The following is a 25,939-nucleotide window of genomic DNA, read 5'->3' on the forward strand; positions in this document are numbered from 1 at the left end:
TATTATTATAATTGAAACCTTTCTAATTTGATAAAAAAAAAGAGTTAATAAACATCCAAATTATGTAATGTTATTGAGTAACATTTTAATTTCTAAAACTAATTATATTATTGATTTGTATAATTACAAGTAATAAATAATTATAATAAAAATTTATAAAAGAATTAATAAATAATGGTGAAGGTCAAATCACCTACTGATCAAAGCCATTTAATCCACAAGTTTAATTTGATCCAATTTAAAAAAAAAAATTACTTTTACTCTCTCAATCCAGTTTGAACATCACTGTTACGAATTTAAACTCATTTTGCATGTCTAATCAAACAAATATTATAAATTAGATGTCAATTTATTAAAAGTTACACTTTTATCATTTTATTTAGCTCTTCTAACCTCATTTTTCTCTTCTTTTGTTAAAAAATAACGTACGTTACATAGTTTATTATATTTTTTTTTTGTAAATACACAATAAACAATGTTCTCAGTTTTTTTTTTTTTGCTTAAGCAACTGTTTTTCGAATAAAAAATTAATTTACGTAACTTAATTTTTAATTAACGTAACTTAATTTTTAATTAATTTTTCATATATTTCTTTATATAATTCAAATTGACCATCAACACAAAAAAATTAGTGTTTTAGCATATAGGTTCCTTATTTAAACATTTATATGAATGAGTTATTGAAAAGTTCGAATTTGCATATAAGTCCTTGTATATAATTTTTTTGATGGGTATTTGATATTTGGTATGCAGACAAAAGCTTTTGTTTATATTTGACATGGAAGGACTTCTATGAAAACAGATAAATATTTCAAAAGACCCATTTATACGAAAACTTTAATCAAGACTGTATTAGTCATAACACCCATATTTCTAAAGGTATTTTTGTGCCACAAAAATAGACTATGGAAAGATACATAAGATCTAATCTAGCACTCTAATTCATGGGTTAGTAATGAAAGCAGAAAATTAAGTTATGATAAGACACTCGAAGTCGGAAATACAGTTGTAGTTTATGATGAAACATTTAAACAAAGAGCAAACATAAGAATTCGATTTTATCCGTCATCAAATTTTAAAATAAAAGTGTAGTCTAATGGTACCTCCAACATGATATCTCAAACCTCTCAGTCACCCCAATTTTTCTGCAAATTTGGTGCCTCATCATAGTCAAAATTATAAATTACCAAGAATTGTATCCAATATAAGATAATGAATATGGTTTGTGCTATAAGGATAACATACTAGACAAAGATATATACGGACGAACACTACGAGTAATATAAACCAGAGTTATTAATTCCATCCAACTCACTAGGCTACTTTACAAATGTCCTCGTATTCCATAGCTTTAAGCACTCTGCCATCATAGGGTCCTTTCTCGATCTGCACCTTAGCACAAAAATTATCTGTATCCACGCCCAACAACTTAGCAATTGATCCTCTATACGCGCCGTTGACAATTTTTACACGGCCACCAACTTGTGGAATCACAGTTTCAAGCTCTGCCTGATCAACTTTGAGCACATGCTTACTTTCAAGCATTTCTATTTCTCCAACATACTTGTCAATCACCTTCCGCACAACACCCTTTTGCTTGTAGTAGCCCTTCTCTGCCAAAACTTTGCTCATAACCTTAACAACAATTCCCTCGTGCAACCAGTAATCCTTCCTGTTGATTTTTTCCTTTTTCNTCTCTTCATCCCTCATCATTTCCTCCAAAGTTGATTTNCCACCACCACTTTCTTTCCTNTTCAAATTGTTTCCAGGATTTCTTTCCCCATATTTCTCTTCATCAGCCTCCTCAAANACCACCCTTGATGCCTCACGTTTTTCCTTGGTCACAGGTTGTTTAANCAATGAAGACCCAAGAGAAAACCCTATCTTAATTCCATCTTCCATATTNAGTTCCCTTGGAGGCTCAGATTGTGGCTGATCAGCCTCAGGAGTAGGNTGCTGCATCATTTGCTCAGCTATTTCAATTTGTTTTCTGATCTCCTTCTCTTGCTTTTCTTCATCTGCCATATCTGCCTTGATTCTCTTATTCTTCATCCTCTCCTTGAAAAGGGTTTCTGAATCTCTGTCTATGTATGTAATGAACCATCCCTTGGGTGTTTCCTCGACCTTACATTTGCCAATTCGACCCAAGTACTTGACAAATTCAGTAAGAGTTGCCCACTGGGTGGAGTTCATATGAACATGATGTCTATCATTTATGTATTCATTATAAACTACAGTGGCTGCCACACGGCTGAATCGATGGCTGCGCTTCATGTGCTCTAGAAAAGTGCTCTCAAACTCTTCGGAGTAGCCCTCAACTATACGGTGTGGGTTTTGTCCAAAAATTTGCATTTGACGCTGATGCCCTTCACTCATGCAATGGCATTTAAACCCATTCTCATCTCGGCACTGCTTCTGACACATCTGGCAATACCACCGAAGCTTCTGCAATCCTTTTGCTTTGATTCGATTGGCAATTGCTTTTGGTGTGAGAAACTCATTTTTTCCCATCAAGAATCTGGGTGTAATATTTTAGAACAAATAAATCATTATCAGTAGTTCTACCAGAGCCCCTTACAGATGAAATTTTGTTAAATGGTGGAAGTACATAATAAAAACAGTATTGTAATAACAGCTAAAATTCGTAAAGCATTGCAATAGAAAACAAAAAGCAAAGTAATTTGGGGCAAGCACCGACATCAAATAATTAGATACACCGACTAATGCACATTCTCTGAATTTTGATCAGAATACAATAAACATTAAAAACCAGCAAAGATTCAGAAGGAAACCACCACAAAACAAAGATCAATTACTTTGATTCTCAACACGACGCGTATAATAAATCAATGGCTTTCCAAACACACTCTGCCCAAACCTCGGTTCCACAGTATCCTATTCTAGTTTGTTTACATCCCAATTACTCGAAACATTCTTCTATCATTCTACTACGCCTTCCAATCAAAGCATTACCATTACAGACTATAAATTATATTCTTCCACGAATACGCATACGAGAGCGGAGAGAGAAAACAGACCTGATAGTGGCAACAGTTCCGGAAGTGGTGTGAGCAGTGGTTTGCGTCAGAGACGGCAGCTATAATTGTCGGAAACCCTAGATTTGGGAAAATTACGGATTGCGAATAAGGGGAATATGTAGAAACTGCCAAAGGAAATGGTATTAGTATAGGAAAGAGTTTTGGAGTTTCCCTGTTGCGATATTGGGGCTAGGGTTCAGATTGAGAATGTTAAGGTTTTGAGATTGGGGAATTTCTTTTTGAGGTTCTGTTCGCACTGTTCTGGTCCGTGAGTACTTCCTAGGCCGTCTGGCTGGTACCTTTGTATGACAAATGTATAATTTGTCTGAAAGCTGGACGAGCAAGAGAGAAAGGAAAGAAAAAATGATTAAAAATTCCGGGACAAAATATATATAACTATATCAAAAGATTAAAAATCAGAACAAAATAAATATGAATAATAAAGTAAATTTTCTAATATCTTTTCTTTTATATTGCAATTTAGAAATTATAAATGAATAAAATTAAAAAATAGAAAAATTAATATGAAAAAAATACTTTAAATATAAGTTATTATTGTAATAATTTATTAGATGATTAATTAATTAAAATTTGTAAAAAAAGAAAGAAAAATAATATAAAAGTATATTTTAATTTTTATGACAAATAAAGTTAAAAATGAAATAAGTAGATAAAAATGTAAAATAGTTTTTATGCACATACTACATCAAAACAAATATATATTAAAAAGAAAAATAAATAATATCAAATAACTAAACAATCAACACTTATTAACAAAATAAAGATAGGTAATAAAATAAATTTTTAATATCTTATTTTCTTATGTTATAATAAATAAATAATATATAATGGATAACACAAACAAAATAAAATTGTAATTAAAAAATTAAATATAATTAAAAATATAGTTTTCATTTATAAATAGTTACTTTAAATAGTTATTTTAGAATAAAATCAAATCCAAAAAAAAAGATATGCTTAGATAAAAAGAGTAAAACGACGTTTACTTATTGGACATGTTGTTTGTCCAATCTCAATCACTATAGTGTTTAAGTAGAGAAATTCTTGGTCTCGCATTTAAAAAAGAAAAGATAACTTAAAAAAGAAGACATCCAAATATTGTGTAAGAACTTTTTGCTGTATTTGTTTGTATAACTATTGAATTGTCTATATATATACATTTACAAATTTTTAGACAAAATTTGCAGATCAAACTACGACTGAACACTCTATGGAGTGATTATGTTCAAAAGGTTGGCTCTTGTTCTAACTAAGCGTCTAAACTGTCTTTCCAAACCATTTTCTATGCTTTCAATGGTATTCTCCAAACCCTCTAATCCCTCACGCAAAGCCTGCACCTTCAAAACATCAGTACATTCACTTAGAAGGGTGCCTAAAGATCCTTCCACAAACTGCAACTCGTTCAAATTCTGGGATTTTTCTTCACATGATATTACCCTTTTGTGCATCAAGTTTGCCACCATCAACCATTTAGTTGGCTTTGCTTTTGAAGCTGGCACAGTCAAGTAAGACAAAATGGTTTGAAAGATGGACATGTTCTTTGTAATGACCTCCCTAAGAACTCTCATCACAGCATCAGGGTCTTGATCTTGATTCAACACTGGGGATGTTCTAGATTTACTTTCCATCTGCTTTAAAGATGAGATCAACTTCTTGGCACTTTTCTTCATCTTTCTTGTGAATAAATTGTACTCAGCCACACTTTTTTCAATGCTTGAATCTCCCTTTCTCCTCCTGAGAGCAGAATGAAGGGCTTGAACATTTTCCTTAACTTGTAACACGGTGTTCCTTATATTGCCACAGGTATCCAAAACTCTCACCGAACAATCCAACAGCTCTTCCATGCATTTCTCACCTTGATGGTTCGAAATCACTTTTTGAGTTGATGCCATGTTGAGAAAATCTTCCAAGCAAATGAACATATCTTCAAGCAAGGATAAGCCAGTGCCAATTGACTCAGAAGTGGATGTGGATGTGGCTTCCCACGTCCTCATTTTACTTAGCTCCTCCTCTATTCTGATAGAGCTGGGATGAGAAGTAGAAGGGAAACTATTTGAGCGAACATGGTACATGTTTGCCATTGTTACTTTCTCTTTTGTTGTTTGTTATTTTTGCAGAATTGTGCACTCATACTTAGTCCTTTACCTCATTATATATAGTGGCCATTGACAATTCATTAATCATTCCATGATTTCAATAAATGCCTAAAAAAGATGAGCACCTTCTCTTAATCAACATGCATAGAAAACATGTGGTGCCCTCATGGGATTCCCTTTGAATTAGGTGAGATTGTCACACCTCTTCCAACATTGTGATATTCTGTAAGACACAACATAATAAAATAGGTTTTTGCTGCATAACTGGCATGTTCTTTGAGTGTTGGTAATCAGAAAACATCATTACTCATCAACTAATGTTCTGTTTCAGCACTACCCTCTTGATTCTAAATATAAAATATACTGTTGCAATTTATTGCTTCAGAGATGTGCACTGAGTTGTCTCAAAATGAAGGAGCTAAAACTGCAATGAATTGAAATTGTTTTTGAAAGGTTGAGATCTTGATCTCATGAGATATACTAGAAAATGTACAATAATTGAAGTGACAGATAAGCTTGTTACAATTCAAAGAACAAAATAATGCGCAAATTATTGCATTAGATTCGTTTGGCGTGTGCACGAGTGGCATTTGTGCTTGTTTGTCCTCTTCTGATTTTACCGAGCTGATGGTTTTGTTCTATGTTTGACACTACTACAGATAAAAAATGCAGATTGTGTTGTCACTTGAAACATTTACTTGGGAATGGTTTATGCCTATTTTATAACTATGGTAAAAGAAAGTGAAAGCCTAAAAGATATAAATTTATTTACCATTTGTTAATCTGTTTGTAGTATTGTAAAATCTTGTCTTCATATTTCAGATGTTTAATCTCAGTGTAAGAGAAGTATATTTTCCCCGATTAGAAATTAATTTATTGTGATTTTGAGTTCTATATAATTAACAAAATAAATAAACAGTGCAGGAATAGTCTGAAGGAAAAAGGTGACTTGAAACAAAAGTATATCGAATATAGAGTATAAGTAACATTTTGCTGTATTTGATTCTATATAACTATTGAATTGTGTACATGTACAAATTAATAGGACAAAAATTTTCAATCCTCGTTGATCCCTAAAACTTGGATGCTATGGAGGATTTGGAGAGAAAATGATGACTGAAGAGTGTGTAGTTTCTATTGAGTCATGATGTTCAAAAGGCAGGCTCTTGTTCTAACCATGCGCCTAAATACGCTCTCCAAACCATTTTCTATGCTTTCAATTCCATTCTCCAAAGCTTCCAATCTTTCATTTGCAGATTCCATCTTTGCAAAATTGGTTCCTTCACTCATAAGGCTGCTTAAAGATGCTTCCACACACTGCAACTCGTTCAAATTCTTCTGATTCTCTTCACATGCTTTCACTCTCTTTTGCATTAATTTTTCTACCAATATCCATTTGGTTGCCTTTGACTTTGAAGCAGGCACGGCCAAGAAAGCTAACAGGGATTGGAAGACAGACATGTTCATTCCAATGACTTCCCTAACCACTCTNATCAAAGAAACAAGTTGTTGGTCTTCATCCAACACCGGGGATACTCCAAATTTGTTCTCCATCTGCTTTAAAGTTGTCATAAACTTCTTGGCATTCTTCTTCATCTTCTTTGAGAACAATGTATATTCGGCTACAATTCTTTCAATGCTCGAGTCCCCCTTTCTCCTTCTGAGAGCAGAATGAAGGGATTCAACATTTTCTTTAATCTGTAACAAGGTGTCCCTTGTGATGTCACAGATGTCCAAGATTCTCACTGAACCGTCCAGAAGCTCTTCTATGCATTTCTCACCTTGATAGTTAGAAATCAGCTTCTGGGTTGAAGCCATGTTGAGAACATCTTCCANGCAAATAAGCAAATCTGATAACAAGGACAAGCCAGTGCCAATTGAGTTTGATGTGGATGTGGAACTGGCTTCCCAAGTTTTCAGCTTGGTCAGCTCTTCCTCTATTCTACTGATGCTAGGATGAGATCCAGTAGGGAAACTGTTTGAGCGAATATGGAACTTGTTTGCCATGGTTATTACCCTTTTTGTGTTCTTTTCTTTTTCAAACGAAGCTCAATGTTTTTGTGCTCTCACCAAGTCCTTAACTCTCTATATATATATAGCTGCAATCCATGATCCATTCTTGATGGTGAAGAAAATAGGCAGCACTGATGATGAACGTGAGCATGTGGCTGTAGCATGTGTTTCCTACTCATTAGGTGAGTTTGTCACATCTCTACCAAACATTGTGCACTATTATTTGTGACATAATACAGGCTAAAATAGTATTCAAATGGGTTTGTGTTGCATAACTGGCACGTCCTTCTAGTGTTGGCAATCAGAAAACCTCATTACTCATCACCTAGTTTGTCTCCTTTGCTGCCACATTGCCTCTTGATTTCACAATAAAAAAAAATGGTGCTGCTTCAGCTTCAAGGATATCCATTATCTGGCTTGTCACAATGGTAAGGAGCCAGAATTGAGAAAATAAAAGGTTTTCTGTGTATGAGATCCGGATCTCGTGGTATATGACAATTGGACAACAATTTGAGTTCTTTATAATTTTGGTTACAGATTTCAATAACAAAATGATGGGTTATTCGGCTTGCACGAGTGGTTTGTAACCTACCTTAATGATTTTACCAACTCTTAATGTCTTTCATATTGCTTTTCTTGAGAAATTGTATGGTACATAAAAGAACCTTTATTTTACTGTCCCATTGTCAAGGGGTTGGTGTTATATATATTTGTTTAGTGCTCGGAGAAAAAAAAAGAAGATTATGGAAACATCACACAGATTTCCAAATCTCAAAATCAATGATGCAGGATTAGTGGTTTTGTGTGAATAAGAGATTTTGTGCATGCAGAATCATTTGTATTTAGCATGTTGGTCTTTTTCTTCCTAGCAGTCATGGACATAGTTTCCGGTGAAAATAAACTTTTGATAAATCTCGACTCAAAAATAAGTACAGTTATTGATTCTTCATGAGTAGCGGTGTTCTTCGAACTTTCAACTTTCAAATAGTAAATGACAAGTAAATTTTTTTAATGATTTTTAATTTGTCTTTAGATTTTATATTGTATTATATTTCTTATGCTAATTGTAGTTATAACCTTTCGTATTATTTTATTAAAACTTTGTTTTCAATTTCACCAAAGTTATCACTATCATTTTGTCATATTATTGGTTTTATGATCAGCAATTAATTGTTAGTATTTGTTATCAGTATTTGTTAGTAAAAGAAATTAAACACATAACATTTCTCACTCTTTTATCCAAAGTCATCAAATCAATATTATATTTTCAAATTGTTGGTGAAGGGAATTGAATATAGAATTTCTCTCACCCTTCCTTCAAACTTTACTACGTCAACTTTATAACTTATATTTTCACTGTAATGCTTCTTTTTCCTTCAGTTTAATGTTTTTGAATATATGAATTTTAAACTTATCCCTATGCAAGGTTAATGTTTTCTTGTGTGTGTTTTTTTTATGTCAATAAATATATATTATATTAAAATATAAATATGTATTATATTAAAATATATTTATTGAGGGAAAAAATAATAATATTTTTAAGTTTATAATTAAATTTTGAATAATCAATGTGAAAATTTATTCATAAGTTTAAAAAGTGAATAAATATGTAAGAATGTAAAGAATAAATTTTGTAAAAATACAAAAGATATAACATGAGAAAAAAAATATAAAGTAAACTCTCTAAAAATACAAATGATGGATTATGCAAAAATACTGAGTATATTTGTTATAAATACAAATTAGTATATAGACATATTTGTTTAATGTGTACAGTTAGACTCGTATAATCAGTGTATTGATAAATTCATCTAATATCTCATGCTATATTCTTCTAATCAGTGTATGACACATAAAATATAATGTGCATTGCTACATTCTCTAATGTGTATAGACAAATTCATCTAATGTATATTACAAGGCACGATTTAATCAAAGAAAGAACAATGTTGTCTAATGTGTATTAATTGACTCGCATAATATGTGTATAAACAAACTCGTCTAATATATATTGTTAGACTCATTTAATTAGTGTATGAACAAACACATCTAATATGCCTTGCAAGACTCATTTAATCACACCTAATGTGTATTCTTAGACGGCCTAATTAATGCATGAAATGACTTGTTTTATGTTTTGTGCACATAAACTGTTAATGTATATTACTAGACTTATTTAGTTTTTTTTCTATACTCATGTAATCATTGTATGAACATAATTATCTAATGTTTATGGCTAAACTCGTTTAATTTTTTTTGGGTACTTATTTAGTGTGTTTTCATACTCTTCTAATCAATGCAGTAGTGGAAAAATAACATTCTATGACGGGTGAAAACCACTAGTCATAATAGGTTGACTGGTGGTAGTATTGTAATAAACGTAACACATATTATGACGAAGTTATGGACATCAGTCATAATATGCAACGCAGTGCAAACTTGTAAATAAGTAAGTTCAAAAAGTATTATGACGAAGTTTTGGACATTTAGATTTATCTGTCTAAATCTAATTTTCTCATTTCCCTCTACAATTTCAATCTCAATATCTCTAACTCTCCAGGTTTTTTTTCACTTTGGCGTTTCCAAGCCCTAATTTCTCATCCCTAAGAACCCTCTCTTGTTCACTCTCATTTACGACATCGACAAGCAGTGCGAGCAAAATGCATATGGCAATGACGCCTTTGCTTGCCTCTATGCAGTTGTCGAATCGAGCATTCAAACCACTCTCAATGTTCCCTTCTCTTCCCTTCCCTTTTTTTCTTCCTCTTCTCTTTTCATTCCGCGTTGCTTTTCTTCGAAATTCACTGCACCTCCCTCTTTGCTTCAATCCAGAAATCAAAGGCTGCTTCCACGGAGAACAACAGTTGTTGTGGCTTTGAATGCGAAGGTTCGTTGGACCAAGGGAAGACATATGTATGTTTAATTAGACTCATTTAATAACAATATAAATACATAGATTATATATTGGTTTAATACATCATTTGGTTCCTAGTTTTGAGCTTTTTGTTCAAAGTCGTCCTACTTTTTAAAAAAGTTCATTATGGCCTCATTTTTCGTTAAAAACAGTTCAAATGGTTATTTTGGCTTATAGCATTAAAAATATAATGGTGCAGTGATGTGACAACTGTGACCTGTCCAATTTTTTATTATGTGGCATTGTGACCCAATTGATGTGGCAATGCTAATGTAAAAGGAAAGGAGGACACTGTGAAACCTTAATTTCCCTGAGGACAGAAACCCTTGTGCTGCCACTGTGAAACCCTAGCCGTCGCCGCCACCAAACCTAGCCACCATGAAACCCTAAACTGCGTCGCCAATAACCAGGGCAAAATCCCCCCATGCGTCATGCCTTACTACTACCAAGTAAGAACCGAACAAAATCCTTAACCTGGAAACCAGAAATTCCAACCCAAGCATAAACAAGAAAATCGCAATCGCGCGACACCTAAAAATTCAATTCACACTTGCAGCAAACCATAAACACACATAATCGCTACCTAAATCCCAGAAACCCTAGTTCGCAAGCAGCATCTATGGGCATTAACCTGCAAATTGCACAAGCCAGAAATGTAGAAACAATGCACCTCCATGCATCGTGCAAGAAGCCTCTACGTGCGTCCTCCATCTTCGTCTTCTTTGCAAGGAGCAAAAGCCCAGAACGAGAGCTTCTTCGTTCATCATTGATCAAACATGTTGCACCACCATGGGCTACCGCGAGTCAGAGTGCAGAATCACAGTTGCCACGTAATAAAAATTGGACAGGTCACAATTGCCACATAATAAAAAATTGGACAGGTCATGGTTGCCACATCATTGCATCGTTATATTTTTAACGCCGTAAAAGGACCGACTTAAACCGTTTTAAACGAAATATGGAGTCTTATTGAACTTTTTTAAAAAGTAAGACAACTTTGAAAAAAAAATCCAAAACTAGAGACCAAATGATGTATTAAACCTTATATATTTTATGAGAACTAGTTGGTTAGTTTTTACTTTTTGTTTTAGTTTTACTACAATAATAAGTTGTTACATTTTGAAGTTGAAAATAGTAAAAAAAAAATAAAAGAATGTAAAACAAAAATTATTATATTAAAAAATATGATTTTTTTTTATTTGAAATGAATTATTAAGTAAAACAAAAATGATAATATTAAGTAATGTAACTTTTTAATTATAAATATATATTTTAAACATTTGAAATCAATTATGAAATAAAATATTTTAATTTATTTTGTTTCAAATATAATTATTTAAAATCTTATACGAAATTAATTTTATGTACATGTCAATTAATGCTAATTTTTATTAGATAAATTAATTTAATTTATACATACTAAAAAGAAGAAGAATATTCAATAATAAAAGTATTTATATTAATATTTAATATAAAATTGATAAATATAATTTTTTATTATTATATTTTGTTAGACAAAATTATTTCATATATATATATATATATATATATATATATATATAAGTGTTTTAATAAATAAATAAATAAAGCTAAAAACTTTTTCTTCAAATAAAAAAATACCATAGCAATTTTTTATTTACTGGGCGGAATAATTTAATATAATTTTAAAGTAAGTTCTACCAACCCATTCTTAATAGCTACCCTGCTTCCCCACTCTACAACTCAATTCTAGCTAACCTTTTTTGTTTTAAAATTGCATTTATGCTTTGTTTTTGTTTCAAGCATTAGTTTGTATGAAAGTGATAAAAAATAGTTTTCTTTTTATTATTTTTAATAAAATACTTAAAATAAGAAAAATAAATTAAACATTTTAAAAAAAAATAAGGAAGGATGAAAAACATATAAAAAAATTTGATGAAACACCATTTTCACATATTGGACCTTGATCAATAAAATTGTTTTTTTAAGTAAACTCAACCAATTAATTGATTGTCATTAATCCTCCAAACTTTTTACTAACTTCTAGCTATCCTCTATTCAAGGGTATTGCTTGATGAAACCTATTAAGAAAAATTTACTGTCAGAGATTTTTTTTTTTTTTATTATGATGTTAGTTAAAATTATTCATTGGCCAACCTTTTAATTGATTGTCAGTTGAAAATTGTTGTATTAATTATAATAATTACAGTTAAGTTGACAAAAAAACTTACCTCATTAACATAATACAAATTATAAAATCATGTATTACTTATATTTCTATTTTACTTAGTAACTTAAAAAATTTTCCTTCAAAAAGAGAATGAATTTCAACAATTTCAACAAAATCATGTATTACTTATATTTCTATTTTACTTATATTTTAATTTTTATTTGTCATTTCTACTTAAAATTATAAAACAAATTTATTACAATTCAATTATTCAATTTTTTAATGATGATTATTTTAAAAATTTCATTTTAAAACTTATTTTCTACATAATTTTTATTCAAATTTTAATTAGTATTATTTTATTAAAAATTTAAGTAATAAAATAAATAAATGAGTATTTAAAAATTAAAGGATTACCTAAATGTCAACTACTTTAACTTTGCGGGAAGGAACTTAATTTTCCATTTTTATTTATTGTGCTTGACTAAAAAGGTATTTCCTTTATATTTCGTGCTGAATTAAGAAATTTGATTCAAGAAAAATATTTTTTGACAAATTAAATTTGTTTTAACGATTTTTTTATAATAAGACATGTGTCACTACTTTATTGGTCTACATAAATTTATTTTTAGAAAAATATTTGAAATGGATTAATCAAAAATCATGTATGTATTATTAAAAAAATAGTTAAAAAAACTTTTTTTAAAATTTTTACATTCATTTAATATTATATTCTATATTAAATAAATATAAAAGTGTATCATTATACTATTATTATTCTTGAACGAAATCTCCATCCTTATTCTGAGGCATTGATATGAAGAGATAACAATTGATCATTTGTACACTCTATCTCTTGCATTTAGTTTAAAAAAAAAAACTATTTTTAATACTATTTTTCAAAAATAATTTATTTGTATAAAAAATTATTAATATTGTTTATAACAAAATGTTTAAAATAACAAAAATTTAAACATTTTATAAGTTTTAATTAAAACGGATAGGAGCTAATATAGCCTTACTCAAAACAAAACAGTATTTTTATTTAGGTTTAATTAAATTGAAATATATAATTAATTTTTATATTTTTATTGAACTCTTATTATCTAAATTGTTATATTGAGTGTTAATTTATTTTTATTTTTTTTTCATAAACGATTTTATAGCTTAATTTTATGGTGAAATCATATAGTTGTTATTTTTGTTTTCCATCAACTTGTTTATTCTATTTTCAATCCCGTCTAATTCTTTAGATCAATTAGTTTCTTTTTTTTAAATATGAACACAAATCTTAATATTTTAATTTTTCTAATCGATTCATCATAATTTATTTTATATTTTAAAATTAAAATATTTTTTTGTTGGTGTTGAATAGATATAGAATAGAAAATATAGTGTTTGTAGATCATCACCCAAAAGAAAAAAAAAACAAAGTTAAACTATACTGTATTAAAATGTGACAGAAAGTGACAGTCAAATTATTCATTAATAAATATTTAAAAAAATAATAAAAGTTTCATTAAATATAACTAAACTCAAGAGATTCTTAAAACTGAACTACATCCAATTTGTAATAATAAAATGATGTAACTCATTGATAAGACAAGATAAAGTTAAAATTATATAATAATTCAAAAAAATTGAAAGATTTATCTTTTAAAAATGTTTTTCAATTTTACAGTAAGTAAAACTAACTTAAATCAAATTATAAAATATTAACTAAATTTAATTCAAATCTTATTTAATGAAAAATGAAAAACTCCATAAACACTCTAAGCTATTCTTTTATGAGCTAGGCAGTTACGCTGATAACACTATGCTGCATATGCCATGTTTTTCCTTCCTCATATCAGTCACTTCTATTGCTTATACGTTGAAATTCGCAAAAATGCCTCAACTCTATCAAATAGCAAAACCAAACTTTACACTTTTAGTAATTCTCCGAATATTTTTACTGTTCCTGTACCTGAAAGGCACCAGCATATACCTTATAAAAATATTCTTTTCATCTTTCTTAATACCCTCACGTTCAAATAATCAACCAATTAATTGAACCACATGAATTATCTGTTCATTAAGTTGATCATCAGGAATATCAGAAATGAATCCACCTTTTTATTTTGAGTAATGATATGATATCACGTTTTTACATTCATTTGACATAGAATATAAGGATAAAATGATCATAAAAGTATAAAGTTTAATAATTTTTAAAGAAAAAAGAAAATAAAAAGTAAGAAAAATGTTTTTTACAACCGCTTATGTGATAGTTTGTGATTGATTCGTTTCATATATATACAAATAAATAAAATAGTAACACATAGTGTATTATCAAAAAGTTGTTAAAAAAAATTGTTAGCATATCATAATCTAAAAAATAAATAAGAATAATATCAAATAAATGTAAAAAATTTAAACGTGTCAAAGAATCCTTTCTCTTCTATTTATTTGTTGCATTCTGATATTTTAACAATTTTTTGACAATAGAACCGATTTGAATTTATGTTTAAAAAATATTTAAAACCGATCAATCACTGTCACCAATCGTTATTAAAAAGTTGTCAAAAAAAGTTATTAAATAAACTTTTCTTTTTTTTTGAGACAAATTCTAAAACGAGAACCAAATTCATTAGTTAAAGCCACCACTAGCTAGTGCCCTTTACACACCCTCTGTTCTTTCTCATTCTCAAACTTCATTCATTGACACTCACCTATAAATATGCTGCACTTCAACATGTCTAAATCCACAAACTCTGTTTTTAAATCTTTCCATACACTTCTATACATATATATATCTTTCATGGCTTCCCTTGATGGTCAGAAAAGTAATGAAACTCCACCGAATCATGTTGAGATTCCTGTGGGTGCAGTTGGTGTGGAGCCAAAAGCAAACCGAGAAATCCTTGAAGAGAAAAACATAGACTATTCCCAGAGGGCGAATTGGGTGCGTGCAGCAGTGTTAGGAGCGAACGATGGTTTAGTCTCGGTTGCATCATTGATGATGGGTGTTGGAGCTGTTAAGGAGCAGATGACAGCGATGCTTCTTGCTGGTTTTGCAGGGTTAATTGCGGGAGCATGCAGCATGGCAATTGGAGAGTTTGTGTCTGTGTACACTCAGTATGACATAGAAATAGCTCAAATGAAAAGAGAGAGAGAAAACAAGAGTATTCGTGATGGAGTGAGTGAAGAAGCTGAAAGAGAAAAGTTACCAAATCCATTTCAGGCTGCTGTAGCATCAGCTCTAGCATTTTCTGTGGGTGCAGTGGTGCCACTGCTGTCTGCTGCATTCATAAAAAACCATAAAATAAGACTTGGTGTTGTTGTTACGGTGGCTAGTCTCACATTGGTGGTGTTTGGAGGGTTAGGAGCAGTGGTCGGAAAAACTCCGATCACAAAATCTTGCCTTAGAGTGCTGATCGGAGGTTGGATGGCTATGACTGTAACATTTGGCTTCACCAAGTTATTTGCCTTTGCTGGGATTTGACTCTTTTCTCTTTTTAATTCTTTTCTTTTTCTCCAGCAATTGTTAGAAAAAGAGATGTCAAAAAGAGTTTAAGTCAAATCTATATGTCATATTACTAATATCTTGTTAAATTTCAATTTATGGATATAATTATATATAAAACTTACTATGAAAATAGATTTAAGTGTTATGTAATCATTTTTTTTAAGTTAAATATATATGTTTTTTTTTTTCAAAGTATTTTTATTACTGTTCTTTATCGAAGGAATGTGAAATATTATATATCTCCGACAAAAAAGAATTATATTATAATCTATTCTGGAATCATGTATGCCACCTAAAACACATTTTATATATATAATTAGTTTAGGAAGATATTTTACATTATAATTTAATCTAGAAAAAAAAATACATTTTTTTATAATAAATTAGATACGAACTTCTTTTTAATTGAACATATGGTGAATTAAGTTCTTTTAATCCTTAAATGAATATATATTTATATTATTTTGCTTTAAATTATTTTAATTTTCTTTTATCATAATAAAGAGATTTGTTTTATATCACATAAGAACGTTGATTTAATATTAATTTTTATTTAACTATTATGATTATCTATAATATTATATAGAAAAATTAATCTTTTTTGTGATCCACATTTTTTTTTTCAATTTTACTCATCAAATGTCTAAAGCCTAGAAAATGATATTTTAAAAGTAATAGTATTCTAAAAATAACGAGATTAGATTATTTTAATATTAAAAAGTTTTAATATAAATAATTTGGTGAGAAACGAGTTTTTTTGTTTTAAAACATACATTTTCTTTAAAAATCATTTTTCTAGAGTTATCTGACTTCTTTTTAGGAGTTCTCATCTCTTACTCATCTGTTTGAACATCAGAGACCGCCTGAATGATCCTCGTAATGAAATCTTCAAGTTTAACCAATCCGTTTCTCATATATAATAGAAATTTTTGCACAAAACTGTTTTAGGCTTTCTAGAGGGGTTTGGTCTTCTGTCAGGTAAGGAAAAATGATATGCGCTTTAAATTGTGTTAAGAAGTATGAAATTATGTTTGTAAGTTGTGAAAATGATTTTTGATTGAATATTTTATCATTTGAGATAATTATTTTAGTAAGAATCATGTTTGATTAATGAATATTGATTATTGATGAATGTCGATGTGAATGATTGTAAATTAGTACTTGCTTGAACTTTGAATGATGCTATTTTGGAGTCTTATAAATTACAAATCTGTTTTAGGATTGAAAGTAGTGAAATGAGAATGTTGTTCGATTGGTTTTCGGTATAAAATGGGGTTTTGGCAGGTGAATTTCTATAAGAGTGATTTTGGAGCTATACTGATGTTTGTGAACTGTTTTTAGATCATTTAAAACTAGAACTTCAGTTAACCATAAATTTGATGTTGAGTTGGTAAGCAGTTAATAGGTTAAGTTTTAGGTTATTTTTTATTCATTTTAAGGGTTTTAACAGGTGAAAGTCTAAAAGAACAGGTATGTGAAAAAACTAAAGATTTGGGGTCTATTTTTAAGTCAAATGTGACTTGTTTAGACCTTTAGTTTGTCAAATTTTGGTGTACAACGTATAAAATTGGTTATAGGTGCTTTTGAGTTGTTTAATTGGTCTAGTATGTCTTGTTTCTAACCAAATGAGCAAAGTCGTATTCAATTTTAATCATAAACATGTTTTGCTTCAATCTTATTATTAAAGAAACCAATTTAATCATTTGGATAGGTCCCAAGTGCACCTAAACCAGGAAATCATGTTGTTGGAAAAAAAAATTTACAAGAACAATCGATCATCAGACTTGATAATCGATTATTTCAATCCAAATTTTATCTTTGTTGAAAAACTCTCTGTAATAATCGATTATCGTAGTAGGTATTTTGAGATAATTGATTATCACACCATATAATCTATTATTCCAATAGGTATTGTTGTATTTGCTTAAAACTCTCTAAAATAATCGATTATCTTATAATAAAATGGATATTTATGGTTTGTGAACATGTTTATGTATATGTTTATGGTGGATGAATATGATGGTTTATGCATGACGTTATGTATATGGATAAGTATGGTTTGTAAAGAGTTCTAAGAGAAAATTCTTGATGGTTGTTTCCAATAGTGTATGTATTATTGTGCGAGCTCAGTCTTGGGAATTATCCTAACACTCTAATAGTCATCCATTCTTAAGTTGAGATGGGTGAGACATGTGGTGAAAGTAGCATAAGGTCCTAGTCTAGGGACTTTACCTTAGTCTAAGGCGTTGTTTAACGGACTAACCTAATGTGATAGCTTAGGATAGGCTAATTGTTCCACCACTGCAAGTGCACAACCTATTATAGCTCAACAATAACACATGTATCCTGATGTATGAGTCTATATGTTATAATGTTTAGGAGTTGTGCTTAAGTTTGAAAGTGAAATATAATATATGATAGTTTGTGAATTTCATATTTTATTCTTTTTATATTAGTTTACCTGTTTGTCTTTATCTGTTTTTGTGTGTTTGTTTTCTCTTTTGCAATGATCACCTTAAATGGTGTGAGCTTAGGAGATGTCCTTCTCGTTGATCCAATTGATAACAGTTGATTTTACGTGTTTTTATGTATATATTTTGGTGAATAAACAAACTTTTTCATGGTTTTTACCTTATTTTATCCTCAAGTTTATTGTGTTTTCATGTTTTCTTGTGTTGTAGTTAATATATGTTTGTTTTACCTCCTCTAATCTCTCTTTGAGTGTGAAATAAGAAAATAGAAAGTAGTTTTGGCGGAGGAAAACAAGTTGAAACTCAAGGAAGCATGATTGAACAACAAAAGATTGATTTTAAGTGAATACTCACTCTATGTGCCACAAGAGTCATGTTTAGTGATGTGAACACAATTAGGAAACAAAATTATTTTGATGGCACTCTTCATTATTCAATTGGCACTATTCACACATTGACTGATATTATTCATGCATTGACCGACATTATTCGCTCGCTTGGGCGAGTTGACCAGCTCCCTTGGATGAGTATATATGTAAGTCCAGAAATGCGTAAAATGTGGTACTTAGTCATGTTTTTGCGATGGGTTTGAGTATTCTTCTCCTCCTAAACTTAATTCTTCACCTAAAGCGACTGGAGAAGCTTTAGAGGTTGTTTGGGATGTTAAGCTCTCTCTTCTCCTCTTTGAGCTTCAAGCTTCACTAATGGTGATTTTGTCCCTTTTGGGTTGAGGAAGAAGATGAGTCATGAATTGGAGATGAAGATGCGAAAGGGAAGTGCAATTGGAGCATGGAGCAGCTGCAAAGAACCTTGGGAAAGGTTGTGCACCTCTTTATGGTTTCAATTTCTTCCTTATCTCTTCTATTTTGTAGAACTCTAAGTTGTACACCAAAGAGGACTTTTCCTATTTGTTGATATTAGTTGTAAAACTTAAAATTTTTTATGTATTTTGTGATGTTAATGATATATGTTTTTCCAATTCATGTTAGTATTCAATTTTTATACTTAATGCTTACATTAGATTGACCACCCATGCATGAATTGTGGTTTTTGATGTATTGGAAAATATGATTTGAACCTAGAATTGAGATGTATGTGCATGTATGACAATGAAGTAGATGAATTCTAGTCTTAACAAATTATAAATACTCTATGTTAAAATTCTTGCACACCAACTGTTTGATAAAAATACCAAAAAGAGTTTCTTGTGTTTTTGTGCACTTTGATGTCTAATTGAGTTATGAAAAGAAGAGTTGTCATGTGTTGCACAAATCCCTTAGAAGAAAACGATATTTATCATTTGCTACGTTACGACCAGTGCACTTGTCGTTAGTTTTGTAGCCAACACCATTACAGAGAAAGAGTAAAGTTATGACGTAATTAGGTTTTCGTTAATGAGATGTAAATCTTCTTCTTTAGAAATCTCTAAGTTTTCTTGTTAATTATCATCTTTGTAATATTTTATTTAATAATTTTACATTAAAATGGGATGTTAGAAAGTGACATTTATTAAAAAAAAAATAACTGTTTTTTTATTTATATTTTATTTTTATATTATAATTTCATTATTTTTTGTTATTATAGAAAATATACCAACGTTTGTATTATCCGTAGTATATATATATATATATATAATGCAGGTTAATAAATACTTAAGTAATAGGTTTTACAGACGTAATAGTAAAAATAACTTAAACCAAAATAGTCCATTTAATATAGGTCTATTTAAAAGAAAAATATTGTTCAAATTAAAAACCATATATAGTAAGAAACCTAAAATTTATTTATATCGCAAAATGATAATTCTACTAACATTATATTTGAATTTGAATAAATAAAATATCTTAAGAGTCCTGCTCCAATTCTAAAGAAACTTTAAAAGCAAAAAAGAATGTATATTATTAAGAAAAAGAAAAGATTGAAGATCTTCTATTGAAAAAAAGATTTAGTTACTTCCAAAGGGAAAGAACATTTTCAAACTTAGAAAGCTAGGCACATTTTCTAATTAAATAAAACATATACTTGAACTTTCTATCACTTCAGATGCGTGTAAGTTATTTTAAATATATATTAATTCAAATCTGTCACATCCTGTGATCTTTAAATTAAAGCATGGAATATTTACACATATAAAGTTAACATTATATTGCTTAAACAATACAAAAAATAATCCGAATTGATAGATATAACATGGAAACAAAAGTCTCTTTATTAATGGATTAATACAAAGAAAAATAATTTAAAATTTCATGCTTTCACTCTGCGTAATGTTCTATGAAAAATATGAATATATTTATTTTGTAATGTCCCGACAATTTATAGGAGATATTGATTGTCTGCACACATCAACACTTAACTATAGAGTTTTTATGGGTTAGGTTACCGAAAAGCAAATGTATTTTGTTGATATGAATAGTCAAATTAATTCCTTTAAGCTATCCTTCAACTGTATAGTCTCATATAGTCTCCAGATCCCTCTCATTCCGGTATGTTCAATTTTTTCATGTGCCCCTCCTACTAGAAGTCTGATAGGAATCATTCTTTGTTTGTACTTCTTACACTTTGTACCTCTTAAACCGGTGATCACTCCCACCCTCGTCCCAATGTCACACATCTTATTATAAATTTGTCATTGTAAATATGATGATGTTTGAGTAGCTTGTATGAATTAAATTTTATATAATTTTTTATTTTTATAAAGTAAATGTTAAATAAAGTTATTTATGCTAAAAACAAGTTATTTATGCTAAAAACTTTACTCTGGATTAGTTTGTAGTAAAACTTAGCCATATCTTTTACTCAATGTAAAAAATTACATTTTCCCCTCGTAGTCTAACGGATATTAGAAGAGAAAATCACATTAGACATGAAATTAAGAAAAACAGAGAACATTTTCATATGGAGTGGGTATATATGCTTGTGGGATTTTGATGCTCTGCAACTATAAGTAGAAAGCATGAATAATAATTTTATTTTGAAACTATACAACTACAATTTCAACTCTCGATTTATTTATTTTTCTAATAAATTAATAGGCTTAATACTTCCATTGGTCCTCTGATTTATCAACTAATCTCATTTTGGTCCTCAAGTTTGCAACAGTCTCAATTTAGTCACAATTTTTGAAAATATGAACACATTGTATCTCATCCGTTAAGTGGTAGCAGACGACGTTAAATTTAGGACACATAGTGAAGAGAGAATATGATGATGTGTGTTATTTGATGATGTGGATTTTTTTAATTAAATTGTGTGTTTTTTAATTAAAAAAACAATGATGATGTGACATTATTTACTTCCAATTATTTAGATTAGGGATTTAATTATCTGATTGTGCGAATTAGGGATTTGATAATGGAATTGGGAATTTATTTTGCTGAGTGCGAAAGAAAGACGAAGACGAAATGCAATCTTCGACAAGACGAAGAGGATCCATGGAGTTTGGAGAATGGTGTNGAGGGAGTGATGAACAAGAGGCAGTGAGCCGCCATGCAGCACACACCTCCACTGTTACTGGCAAAAATGTTGTGTAAAGAGAGAGATAAAAAAGAAAAGAGAGAGAGCACTGCCGCTGTGGATCTTCCACTTGGACAAGGTTTCTGGCGTGCTCTGTTTTCCAGCCAAAGTTCCGGCGAGCTGCTTGAGGCGAGCTTGGGGGATTCGGGCGGGATGGTCAGCGATGTGGCTGGAGATCAGAGTCCGGTGAGGGAACTGCAATGGTCGACGGGAATGGGCGCGGGGCGCGGGTGGTCTCGGATCTTCATCGGTGCCGATGAGTGTTGGCCATTAAATGAAGTGTTGTGGAAACTAAGGGTTCAAAAATAGAGAGAAAATGTGAGAGAGTAAGGGTTCGTTGAAGGTTTGGTGAAGATTTGTGAATTGAGAGAAAGAGATTGTAAAAAGCTGGAAGAGGAAAAATCCCAATACCAGCATCAACACCAGCAAGGGTCTTAAAGTTTAATGCAATATAAAGATTGACAATTTTCCTCTGAAATTTCTCTCTTGCTTGTGGAAGCTAGCAATTGATTCAAATTGTTTTTGCTAGCTGAGAATTTAGTTTTCAATGTTCAACAACTTGGGTATCTAGATGTTTTAATGTTTGTTTTTTTTTTCTTCTGCAAATGAGGCTAGATATATGGGTTAGAGAAAAAGATGATCTAATGACTCAGTTTGGTTAAAGAAACAGATGAATCAGGGAAAAAGTTTCTGATGATCCGAGAACTTTGAACCCATTCCAAGGGTGATAAAAAATAATAATAAAAAAATAGGATGTCGTTTGAGAACATCACTTTGAACCCTATGCCACATCACCCGATTCTCACTGCAATACGTGGACTTCACTTAACGCCGTCTGTTACCACTTAACGGATGGGATACAATGTGTTCATATTTTCAAAAATTGTGACTAAATTGAGACTGTTGCAAACTTGAGGACCAAAATGAGATTAGTTGACAAATCAGAGGACCATTGGAGGTATTAAGCCTAAATTAATATTTACAATTTTTTTTCTATGTACAATTTCTTCTAAAATTGCAGATGGATATATTTTTTTTACATATTCTTTTAGGTATTTCCATGAAATTCCAACATATGTAAGGAAATCACAAAAATATTTTATAATGAATTGGGAAAGATGTTATCCAATTCAGCACAATATATTTAATAGTTATAGATATAACAAAACATAACATATATGTAAACTTTAAATGGTTTTATACATGCTCCATTTAATATCTTCTATTTTAAAAAAAAATAATAATATCTTCATTTATTTGTGATGGAGCAAAATAAAATTTGATTGAATTGTAAAATTTTTGAGAAACAAAAGCTTATAACATAAAATTTTTATAATAAATATAAAAAACCTTTAAAATGCAAATTAGAAGTAAAATTATATTTTAATAATAAAATAAAATAAAATATTACATATGTGATAATAGAATCATTATAAAAAAATAAACTTACGAAAGACATGATTTACAGAATCATCTGACTTCTCCACTATTTCATCCTTAACTCTTGTTGGAGCAACTGTAAAGAACGTTTCCTTAAGTTCACACCATTAAAGTGATCATCGCAAAAGAGAATGTATATGCAAAGACAGACAATACAAAAGAAAGGGTAAGCAAAAATATCAAAAGAACATACATACATTTTTAAAACAATAATAATACACATCTGTATTATAAATCAAACAACACATAAAATAATTTCCATCAACTTTGAAAATCCCAAACTATCTGGATAGATGCATTGATGTCGGACTCATGAGAAATCTACACCCTTGTATGGTGGAGCAACTTGCTCAGAAGTAATAATAATCACATCCTCAACCACCGCCAATAATGTCATACATCAAGGTTAATCCGTCAAACATCTATGGCCAAAACCACTGGCCATAGCCTAGTATCTCTTGCTAATCTCCACGACATAATCACTCATCTCTACATGAGATGGGGTTATTGAGGGTGTTAAGATCATTCCCCAATCCCGGAGTCCCTACTTCAATACGTAACACGACATAACCAACTTAGGATATTCCTCCTTGGAATTCCTTTCTTACATGATACTTGAAATTCACACCTCACATATTATTTGATCATCATCATCACATCTCATACATAATCATATTTATAACTTTATTTCCATTTCATATAATAATCCAATTCACAAACCTTTCACAACATTCCATACAACATTGCATATTATCACATGAAACCTTTGATCATACATTAAACAACCATAAACACCATTACAAGTCATCAGAAGTCACATAATAATACATTTTTTCTTTATAACATCTTGATACCCATATTAGGTAAGGAAAACAACTTGGAAACCCTCACCAATAACACCGAAAGGGTCCAAAACGACCAAAAGAACATTCAAAATTGATATCCAGAACTTTGAAACCTCCCTCCCCCTCCCAAAAAAAAAAAATTGGTGCAGTGGTGCCTAGTGGCGCTCGAGCGCCTAAGGGCTGGTGCTAAAGAGTTGTCAGCAAACCCCAACCCTTTTAAGACCACTTTGTACACTTCTCTCACAACTTTGAAAGGTTCCTAGGACCTTCTAAACACTATGAAACTTTAGAAAACACACCTCTAACTCAATTTGACCACTCCAAACCCAACTACCTCTTTAAACCACCCAAACTCATTTCTATTTCTTTGAATACCCATTTTTTGTAACTAACAGCTGGAACAAGTCCTAGTAGACTCAACAACAAACACTAAACCATTAAACTCAACACAGACATACTCCTTTGGAAATTCACTACTCAAAACCCTTTTAATTGTACTCAAAATCATGCAACACAACCTCCCTAACTCTCTACTGCATTACACATCAAATTTTACTGGTTTAACAACTCTCACAAGTCCTAAATGACTTCAAAACAATCCCCAAACTTTTGTTTTACACAACCAACCCTTTAATCAACAACTCACTTATCAAAACCCCCAATTTAAGACTCAAAAACATGCAAGACTCTCCTCTTCCACTACCTCAAGGTTCAACATAATTTCTCTAAACAACTAGAACATCAACTTCACCATTTCAATCAATCAAAATAGTAACATTCAACGATCAACTTCAGCAAGCTCTTTTAGCATTATCCAAAGGTTTCCTACCCAAATTCACACAAACATACCATGATACAACATAAATTCAACCAGCCTACTCATTTAATTCATTAAATCATACCATCTCATATTATCAAAATACTTAAAACTTAAAAATAAGGTATTTAGCTTCCCTTACCATTTTGGGAACTCCAACTAGCTCTAAAGAATCCTACTTTGCTCTCTCAACTCAAAGAGACCAAACAGTTCTTACAGACCTTGAAAACATGATCAGGGGAAAACCATTAGAACCACTAATCATTAAAGAACCTGAGAAAAAGCCCAAACCATACATGCGAAAAAAGAAACCGCACATGCATTGAAGAATGTGAAACTAAAGAAAATAATAGAAAACTGACTTACTTATTCGAGAAACTGATCAGTTAGATTTGAATATCTTATTACAAGAATCATATGAGTGGTCTCCGATCTTCAAACAGATAAAACGGGTATAAAAATCTTTAGAGAAAAGATAAAAGACTTTAAAAAAGTGGTTTTTAGAGAAATAGTATATTTTAAAATAATGAAAATCGTTTATAATAATTCATTTTATAATAATTCATTTTATATTAAAACCTTTTAATATTAAAACAATAGATTCTAAGTATTTTTAGTTCGCCACCACTTCTAAGATACTATTTCCGAGTCTTCACATGTTATATTGTAACATTTACTTGGGACTAGTTTATACCTCCATTAGAAGTCAGGTAAGAGAAAAAGTGAAATGCTCACATTTTTGTTATATGCAGTATAAACACTAGTTGCATTTGATTCTATATCTTTTGAATTGTATACATGTACAATTGGATGAGGTAAAAAAATTTCAATCCTCGTTGATCCCTAAAACTTGGATGCTATGGAGGATTTGGAGAGAAAATGATGAGTGAAGAGTGTGTAGTTTCTATTGAGTCATGATATTCAAAAGGCAGGCTCTTGTTCTAACCATGCGCCTAAATACGCTCTCCAAACCATTTTCTATNCTTTCAATTCCATTCTCCAAAGCTTCCAATCTTTCATTTGCAGATTCCATCTTTGCAAAATTGGTTCCTTCACTCANAAGGCTGCTTAAAGATGCTTCCACACACTGCAACTCGTTCAAATTCTTCTG

The 25,939-nt window shown here is 30.5% G+C and overlaps 4 protein-coding genes across 6 annotated transcripts in view; 1 reads left to right on the forward strand and 3 right to left on the reverse strand.

Annotated features, from left to right (window-relative positions):
- Positions 1–1,167: 1,167 nt before the first annotated feature.
- On the reverse strand, positions 1,168–3,383 carry LOC106776534 (KIN17-like protein). Its single transcript, XM_022775691.1, has 2 exons — positions 3,039–3,383; positions 1,168–2,518 (listed from the first exon to the last, which is right to left on the reverse strand). Exon 2 carries the CDS (start codon positions 2,509–2,511, stop codon positions 1,315–1,317), a length of 1,197 nt encoding a protein of 398 aa, XP_022631412.1. The 5' UTR covers positions 2,512–2,518; positions 3,039–3,383; the 3' UTR covers positions 1,168–1,314.
- Positions 3,384–4,157: 774 nt separating this feature from the next.
- Positions 4,158–25,939, reverse strand: part of LOC106776689 — a 27,537-nt gene continuing 5,755 nt past the window's right edge. The window contains exon 2 of the mRNA XM_022775674.1: positions 4,158–4,825. Coding sequence (XP_022631395.1) covers positions 4,268–4,825 — 558 coding nt within the window. The 3' untranslated portion in view covers positions 4,158–4,267. The remainder of the gene's footprint in view (positions 4,826–25,939) is intronic.
- Positions 6,119–25,939, reverse strand: part of LOC106777459 — a 20,636-nt gene continuing 815 nt past the window's right edge. The window contains exon 2 of one of the 3 annotated variants that reach the window (XM_022775672.1): positions 6,119–7,005. In XM_022775672.1, the coding sequence (XP_022631393.1) occupies positions 6,290–7,005 (716 nt within the window). In that variant the 3' untranslated portion in view covers positions 6,119–6,289. Of the gene's footprint in view, positions 7,091–25,939 lie in introns of all 3 variants that reach the window. The other 2 variants (XM_022775673.1, XM_014665039.2) reach the window with 2 other exon arrangements.
- On the forward strand, positions 14,900–15,788 carry LOC106777366 (vacuolar iron transporter homolog 4). Its single transcript, XM_014664946.2, has one exon. The coding sequence runs from the start codon at positions 14,951–14,953 to the stop codon at positions 15,713–15,715; it is 765 nt and encodes a 254-aa protein (XP_014520432.2). The 5' UTR covers positions 14,900–14,950; the 3' UTR covers positions 15,716–15,788.

The sequence above is a fragment of the Vigna radiata genome, chromosome 11, assembly GCF_000741045.1.
Source record: "Vigna radiata var. radiata cultivar VC1973A chromosome 11, Vradiata_ver6, whole genome shotgun sequence".
Taxonomy (NCBI): Eukaryota; Viridiplantae; Streptophyta; class Magnoliopsida; order Fabales; family Fabaceae; genus Vigna; species Vigna radiata.

What these genes read in the sequence shown, in the direction of transcription:
- LOC106777366 (XM_014664946.2), top strand. Translation starts at nt 14,951, where the DNA reads ATGCTGCACTTCAACATGTCTAAATCCACAAACTCTGTTTTTAAATCT.